General features: G+C 53.7%; 1 protein-coding gene across 1 annotated transcript; it reads right to left on the bottom strand.

Annotated features, from left to right (window-relative positions):
• Window positions 1-1,950: 1,950 nt before the first annotated feature.
• Window positions 1,951-2,880, bottom strand: LOC309603808 (olfactory receptor 14A16-like; the record flags this gene model as incomplete). Its single annotated transcript, XM_082338713.1, has 1 exon — window positions 1,951-2,880. The coding sequence occupies one exon, from the start codon at window positions 2,878-2,880 to the stop codon at window positions 1,951-1,953; it is 930 nt and encodes a 309-aa protein (XP_082194839.1).
• Window positions 2,881-8,379: the final 5,499 nt, after the last annotated feature.

An 8,379-nucleotide genomic window follows, 5' to 3' on the forward strand; every position in this document is an offset into this window, starting at 1 on the left:
CAAGACAACTCTTCTTTGCCCATGACAGTAATGAGTAAGTGATCTCCCTGTCTTTATCTTGACGCATGAGCTAGTCCACCTTATTTTCTCCCTTTGTCCTTTTGAGCTGGGGGTGTGAGTGAGCAGCTGGGTGGGTGTCTGGCTGCTGGCCAAGGCTAACCCACTACAGGACCACCACAGCAGGACTGCTGTGTCCAGCCTGGGGCTCGGCAGCACAAGGAAGATCCTGACAGACTGAAGCAAGTCCTGCAGAGGCCGGAAGGAAGGTTGGGGCCTGGATCACATAATGGAGAAGGAGAGGCTGAGAAAGCTGAGTTTATACGAACGAACTCAGAGCCAAACACCGGAGCAAAGACCCAGGCCAGCTGGTAAAAACTCAGTTAATGGAGATTTAAAAAATCAGTCGAGACAAGCACCTGATTGAGCTGGAGGTGTCTGAGAAGAGGCTTGGCTGAGAGTCCAGCTGTGGCAAGAGCTGTGGGACTTGGTGTGTAATGAGTGTCAGTAGGAAAATGGTTCCCTTTTGATTAATAATGGCAGTGGAGCTGGGTATGACTGAGCCCCATAGGAGGATGGGGTGACCATGCAGCAAAGGTCCCTCCTCAGGGCTGGGGTGTATGGCCAGAGATGGAAATGGCCTGTGGGTGGGACTGGTCTGGGACAAATTTCCTGGGGCAGCTTCCCCAGGGTGTCCTGGAAACATGGCGCAGACAAGGACCCTCTCTTCTGCACCTTTGATGCCTTGCTTTCTTCACCATGACGCCTGGCTCTGCACTGGGAGTGCTGGCTGCCCCTACCCTGCACACTCACACACCTTAGCTCTGCACTGGCCTTTTTCTCTCCCGGGCTCTTTCCAGCCCAGCCCAGCCCCTCCCCACCTCTCCCCACCTCCCCTGCCCTCTCCCCAGCCCAGCCCAGCCCAGCAGAGCAGCCCAGCCTGGGCTGGCTCCATGGCACTGCCCAGCGCAGGCTGCTGCAGAGCTCTGGGCACTCACCCCACAGCCCCAGCCCCTCTGAAGGCCACAGCAGCTGCTGGGGGGCAGGCAGCGGGACTCAGGCTCCCCGTCAACCCCACGGCTGGTGCTGGCCACAAGGGCATGAGGAACCAGAGGCTAGGCACTCTCTGGCTCTCCTCAATTCATCTTGTAGGTGATCGCCAAACCTGACTGAATTTGCCCCCTCCTCTACTCGCGCCAGCCCCACTCCCCAGGACAGCCCCAGAGTCCTGGCCCTGGGGGTCCTCAGGCAGCTCCTGCAGCTCTCCCCACTCTCCCTTCCCTGTGCCTGCTGGGTTCTCACTGACTCCTATGGTACTGCCTTAGTCCTTCTTCGTGGATACATGAATTTAGTGCTTTACATTTGGGGGACTTCACCTCTGAGGGTGTTTCACCTCTGAGTCTCCATTCATTCCAACACCAGAGCATGTGCTGAGTCCCCATCCTCTCCTCACGCCTCCAAATTCATTTCCAAAAAGTCTGGTATATACCATCAGTCCTGTCAGACACGAAGGAACCTGAGGAGATAATGGGGAGCTCATGGACCATCTCCCCTGACATTGGACACCAAGAAGAGAGCCTTTAAAACCGGACCATTTTATTCAATGGAAACCAACATTACCATGAGCTTAACCCCAAAATGACTGAGAACACAAGGAGACCGGAAACATTAAAAGACCAATTCCTTGGACATTTTCTTGGAAGGAACTTTGGAAGAAGAGCCCAGCCTTCAGGCACTGCACCCAGGAGGTGCCCTTTTCTTGAAGAGCTACAATTTGATGGGCCACATCTTACACAGTGTTGTGCAAGGGTCAGACACAACAGGATCAAACTTCCACAGGAGTATAAAACCAGAAAACTATCCCTAAGTAGAATTATCACAGGATAAAAAAAGGAAACTTGTGGCCTAAGATAAACTTGGAGAAACATGCGGAGGAGGGGAGGCAGGTTATTGTCAGTGAAACGGCATCCATTGGATCAGTTTCCATAAGGAATCCCTGAGCTCCTTGTTCCTCATGCTGTAGATGAGGGGGTTCACTGCTGGAGGCACCACTGAGTACAGAACTGCCACCACCAGATCCAGCGATGGGGAGGAGATGGAGGGGGGCTTCAATTGAGCAAACACGCCAGTGCTGAGAAACAGGGAGACCACGGCCAGGTGAGGGAGGCACGTGGAAAAGGCTTTGTGGCGTCCCTGCTCAGAAGGGATCCTCAGCACAGCCCTGAAGATCTGCACATAGGACAGCACGATGAAAACAAAACACCCAAAGTCCACAAAGACACTGACCACAAGAAGCCCGGCTTCCCTGAGGTAGGAGTGTGAGCAGGAGAGCTTGAGGATCTGTGGGATTTCACAGAAGAACTGGTCCACAGCATTGCCTTGGCAGAGGGGGAGGGAAAATGTATTGGCAGTGTGCAAGAGAGCATGGAGAAACCCAGTGCCCCAGGCAGCTGCTGCCATGTGGACACAAGCTCTGCTGCCCAGGAGGGTCCCGTAGTGCAGGGGTTTGCAGATGGCAACGTAGCGGTCATAGGCCATGATGGTGAGAATAAAATACTCTGCTGAAAAGAAAAATACAAACAGAAAGAGCTGGGCAGCACATCCCAAGTAAGAGATAGCCCTGGTGTCCCAGAGGAAACTTGCCAAGGCTTTGGGGACAGTGGTGGAGATGCAGCCAAGGTCGAGGAGGGAGAGGTTAAGGAGGAAGAAGTACATGGGGGTGTGGAGGCAGTGGTCACAGGCTACGCCGGTGATGATGAGGCCGTTGCCCAGGAGGGCAGCCAGGTAGATGCCCAGGAAGAGCCAGAAGTGCAAGAGCTGCAGCTCCCGTGTGTCCGCGAAGGCCAGGAGGAGGAATTCAGTGATGGAGCTGCCGTTGGACATTGTGTCCCTCTGCCCATGGGGATCTGTTCAAGGAGGTAAAAGAAGGGTGAAGTTAGGGCAGACTGGTTTGTGAAAAATCTACTCACTTTTTTATAGAAAGCCCCCAAACTGCCTTTCAGTTCTCCAGAAGACCTTTGGTGAGCTCTGGTTGGTGCTGGCTGAGGGTGCCCCAGGGAGCAGGAGGCTCTGCTGGGGGCTCTGCAGGATTCAGTCCTGCCCTACAGCAGTAGGTAAATAGGAACTCGGGGTGATCGCAGATTAAATCTGCTTGTGATATAAGAAAACTTCTCAGCATTGTGGCTCTCGATTCACCTGACTGCGGAGCAGAGCTGTGGGGAGTTTGGGTTGTGACTTCTGTTCTAGTTGCCCCAGCACAGTTGAGGAGTGGTTTGAATGCAGCAATGCCTGGCATTTCTGCTGCACTGCAAGGGAAACCTTGTGGGTGCTGAGATTGGGCAAAGGGACTGTCCCTTAGTGCAGAGTGAGGACAGCCGCTCTGTCCATCAGCCCTGCTCTCAGCTGCCCTGTGCTGGCAGCTCTTGCACCTGGAGGACTATCGCACTTGGATGTTCCCCCCAAAAGAAAGAAGCCAGTGCTGGGAGCAGGGGAATCCAGTTTCCAAGTGCAGATCTCCAAACCCCTCACCCCATCTCATCGCACCTGAGGAGGATCTCAGCTCTGCCCTCCCAACCAGGGACACAGAGGGCTGATTACAGCTGCCTGTATGCAGTCACCCAGCAGCATCTCAATGGCCTTAGCACCGAGGTGTCTTCTCCATGGGGCTCCTGCAAAACACAGAGATGCCCTGGGAGAGCTGTGCCCTACGGGAGGGCAGCCTGCAGCCCAGCAGGACCTCCCAAGGACAGAGTCAACCGTCCTGAATTTGTTATGTCCTGAAGGGAGGGTGAGATCACTGCCAGCCACACACACTGCAGCACCCAGAGCCCCACAGGCGAACAGGGTGCGAGCTGGATGCTTTTCCTCCATGGCCATATGTGCACGACAGCACACACAGCTGCACTTGAATCCTCACCCCCCCCCACCAGTGAGTGTAACAGTGAGAAGGGCGTCAGGGAGAAGAGGAGAACATGCCAAAGGAGCCCTGCCAAGGGAGGCAGGAGAGGGAGACAGAGAGAGACCCTTGAGTTTTAACTCTCTTTGGTGGTCAGGCTGCTTGGGAAGGTAAATCATGAGCATGGCTCTGTGCCATTAAGGACAGAGGCTCTGCTGTGTGAGTGAGGAGACCAGGGGGTTGCTCAAAGGAAAGCATCTGCACTGCAGGAGATGGCAGGGAGATGCCTGATACCCACATCTTCTCCCTTTTCATGCTCACAGAGGCCATCCCACCTGCTGTGTGCTCAGCTCTGCCCTGCGGGCACCTCCTGGCAGCAGGGCACTGCCCAGGGACATCTCTGTGTGCGCAGGGGCTAAGGAGCAGCTCAGACAAGTCCTAGTGAGACCTGGGGTCTCATTGCCTACTCCAGAGCAGAGACATAAATTCCCATCTCCCACTGCCCACCCAGACAACCAAGAGTGGAAAAACTCAAAGCACAGATTTCTTCCCTTTCAGGCAATCCCCTACCTTGACATCCCTCTTTAGAATGACCCTCTGCAAATGTCCGCTGGGTGATGTAGAAGTCTGAGCAGCCCTGACCCACGCTGCACCCTCTGGGCAGCAGAGGGATCCTGCCCTGCTTCCACCCACAGGTTCTCCCCGCAGCTTTGAAGGGCACTCCCTGGGCAGGCTGCGTGCTGACCCGGTCAGACGGCAGAGTCCCTGCCCTGGTGCACAGCCCACTGGGGTGCAGTGACCCTGCTCTGAAGAACAGCCCTGGGCACCCACAGGTGCACACTGATTTTCAAAACCCCAGAGGAAGGCAGCTGTATTGCCTTTTCTTTCTGATGGTGCAGCAGGGAAGTCCTCCTCTGCAGCACGTCCTCATCCTCTACATTAGAGAAACTCTGAGAGTCATCCTGAAAGTCCCATAGGCTGTGGGATGTAGCAGCTTTTGGAGATCCCTCCAGGAACACCAGCTACATTGTCCTGCAACCAGGGACTTACCATGTACAGGGATGTGAAGATCTCTCCCATGCAGTGAGCTCTCAGCATCTTCCCACTCCAGGCTGCCTTTATAGTCTCTCTGCCTCACTCCTCTCCTCTCAGCACTTGCAGGCAGTGCCCTCAGCCCTGCTGCACTTTGCAGAGGAGCTGCTCCTGGGCAGAGCTGTCTCTCAGCAGCACTGCCTGGTTGCCATGAGCTGCCTCCATCCCAGGAGCCCAGCCCAGCTCAGCAGCAGAGGCCCAGCCCAAGGCACCACTTTCTCTGCCCCTCTGGGCTCCCTCCAGGTGTCCCTGGGGCTCCTGGGAAACCTGCTGTGAAACAGACTGAAGTAATAACTTGTGGCCCCTCTCCCACCTCTGGAGAGATACTTCTTTCCAGCAATGCAATTTCTCCTATCAGAGAGAGAATTGGGCATGAGAATCACCATTCCTTACTTCTGGTATGGGACAGGAAACCTGGACAGTGAGAGAGCTCCTTTACCCCTGCTGCGGGAAGGGATTCAGCTGAGTCAATTGAGGCTTCTCATCCTTTGTTTGTAGTCCTGGGGCTGGAAGGGACCTCAGCTCTCATCTATGGCTGCCACAAACTCACAGGAGGTGGTATTCCTCTTGCATCCGTTCAGGTGGACACAAAATAGGAACCTGGTGCCTGGGAGCCTCTTGTCTCAGCTCCCATGGTAATTGCTGGGGATGGAGGCAAGGAGTGAGCTGTTCAGACTCAAACGCCTGGTGACATCTGAGGTGTCAGAGCTGGTCCAAGGTATGTGCAGGTAACTGCAAGCTGTAATGCGGCAGTTCACAGAGAGGGAAGCATCTGGAGGCATCATGCTTGAGCTTAGAGGGGACTTCCTTTGGCCAACAGCAGATGCCCATGTTTAGGACATCTGAACTTTTCCCTACTCCTTATGTTCAGGGCAGCCTATTGAGGTAGTCAGGGGGGCAGATGTAGCCATTGCCATAGGCATCAGCCATCTTCTCCATCAGCTGCATACACTAGATCACCATGGACTGTAATGGCACAACGCCCGTGGACATCCCTATGTTGCCTAACCTAATTCAGGGCAGCTACTCAACGGCCAAATACAGGCCTGTAGTGCTATGCGAGATGCCAGGGCTCTCCAGCACAACTGCGTGTTTGACACCATTTGATTTTCTTTCCCACAGCATTCTCCTGGAGAAACTGGCTGCTCATGGCTTGGATGGGTGTACTCTCTGCTGGGTAAAAAACTATCTGGATGGCCAGGCCCAAAGAGTGGTGGTGAATGGAGTTCAGTGCAGTTTGCAGCTGGTTACAAGTGGTGTTCCCCAGGGCTCAGTATTGGGACCAGTTCTGTTTATTATCTTTATCAATGACTGGATGACGGGATCAAGTGCACCCTCAGTCAGTTTGCAGACGACACCAAGTTGGGTGGAAGTGTTGATCTGCTGGAGGGTAGGAAGGCCCTACAGAGGGATCTGGACAGGCTGGATCAATGGGCCGAGGCCAACTGTAGGAGGTCCAACAGGGCTAAGTCTCGGGTCCTGCATTTGGGTCTTGAGTGATGGACGCTCATGGGCCCCTCGTCCCTGCAATCTGGCCTCACACAGAAGAGGAGCCACCCTGCTTGTGAATTAACCATCACCTTCGGTGGTGCACATGGTTTCACTCTTCCAGTCCAGGTGGATGTGTGTAATATGGACAATTACTCACATCACACTCTCTGCATTCTTCACTTCCCCCGACTGCCAACCCATTGCAAACAAAGTGCTGTGGTCAAAATGGGTCTCGAGGTGTGGGAAGACTGGCTAAACATCTCTGTGCGCCAGCTCGTCACAAAGTGGCGCGTTGGCTGGAAGTGCAAAGGCATGGGTCCATCTTTCCTGGAAGACTTGTGAGGAAATGGAGGGAGCAGTGGGTTCTATCAGCCCCTGCTCTACACCCCCTGCCTGCACTGGGAAAGGAAGAAAGGGGTTGAAAGAAGTGATCTGGGGCCCAGCTTAGACAAGTGCAGGGTCATCCAGTCCACTGTGAAGTCGGGAGATCAGGAAGAAGTCCATGGGCAGAGGTTTGTGCTCTGCCAGACAGTGCCAGAGGATGGGGCTGGCCTGCCGACATGGAGTGCAAAGGAGGTCCTATTTTCATGAGCCCTGTGGAGAAAGAGGGACTAAGAGCCTGTCTGTACTCAGGGAGAAGGAAAGTCTTCTTCCATGTCATCAAGGAGGAGACTCCCAAAGCCTTGAAGAATGAAATCCCTCTCTCTCAGCTTGGGAGGAACAATTCCACCCAAAGAGAGATACCTTGTCCTATTTCAGATGCACTAAGATGGGCAGAGAGGCCTTCACAATGTTGCCAGTTTTAGCACCAAACCCTCAGGACATCGGCTTCCTTCTGGACTGGAAGGAAACAGTCAGGTGGCCCCTAGACAGCAAGGAATGATCTCTGCAAATCTCCCAGAGGTCTGCAATGAAGAGGCCAGGTGTCGATTGGTCAGTCAGGGCTCCCCTTGCAAGTGCAGAAGAGGAATCGACTCCTCTCCTCTACCTTTAGAAAACCATTTCTGCAATAAGTTGAACTGTGTCCTGAACTTCATTGACAAACCCCAGGAAAACTAAGGAGATTACTCTGACACTAAAAACCACCTATCCTTTAGGTGTCCAACATTGTAAAGACAAGGCGGGTAGCATGGAAGTCACTCCACAGAAGCTGCTTTCAGGGTTTACATCTCTTGACAGCACCTTTTAAGATTTGGTGCTTCTCCCTCACAGAATACTTTTCAGAATGGGTCTCGACTTCTGCAGGGATTAGGTCACCGAGCTGCCAGCTATCATTGTCATTAATCTCCCCTCACCCTCTCAGAGCTGCTCTGCTGAGGAACCATTTAGCACCCAAGGCCATGAATCCTCGGGGAACGTACCGAAGGCCTTAGAAATGTTCTCCACAAAAGGGGAAGAAAAATCAGAGACTCCTTCAGTCTGGAGGAAGTGCCTCAGCACAAATGGCATTCCCAGCTGACCCACAAAGGCTTTACAGGAGCCTTGAAAGGAGCCCTGATAGACTGTTCTTTAGGGGTTGTGGGAGGAAAGGAGATGGTGCTTCACACAAAGTCTGCTGGGCTTCTCTTTCCCCCCGCTAATGCTCCCAGCACATCATAGATTCATGTCAGTGGTTTGTCACATTTCACCTCGATTTTCATTGATTTGGCTGTTTTTAATTCCTGGCCTGCCTGCCTTCTTACCTGCTACCCTCCTTTGACATTCCTCCTTTCCCTGTGATATTTCTCGGGAAGCGAGACCTGTGTCAGGATCTCTGCCCCTTCCTTTGATGTGGGCTTGTTGGCCCATCTCAGCTAAGCTGCACAGAGCCCGATGGGTCTGAGGTTTTCAGGCTTGTGTAGGTTTTGTGAGCAAAACCAGCAGGACAGGAAGGAGATGGCCCGCATAGGGGAAGGCTGTTTGGA

This window comes from Platalea leucorodia (assembly GCF_965183815.1).
Source record: "Platalea leucorodia genome assembly, contig: HAP1_HAP1_SCAFFOLD_203, whole genome shotgun sequence".
Classification (NCBI taxonomy): Eukaryota; Metazoa; Chordata; class Aves; order Pelecaniformes; family Threskiornithidae; genus Platalea; species Platalea leucorodia.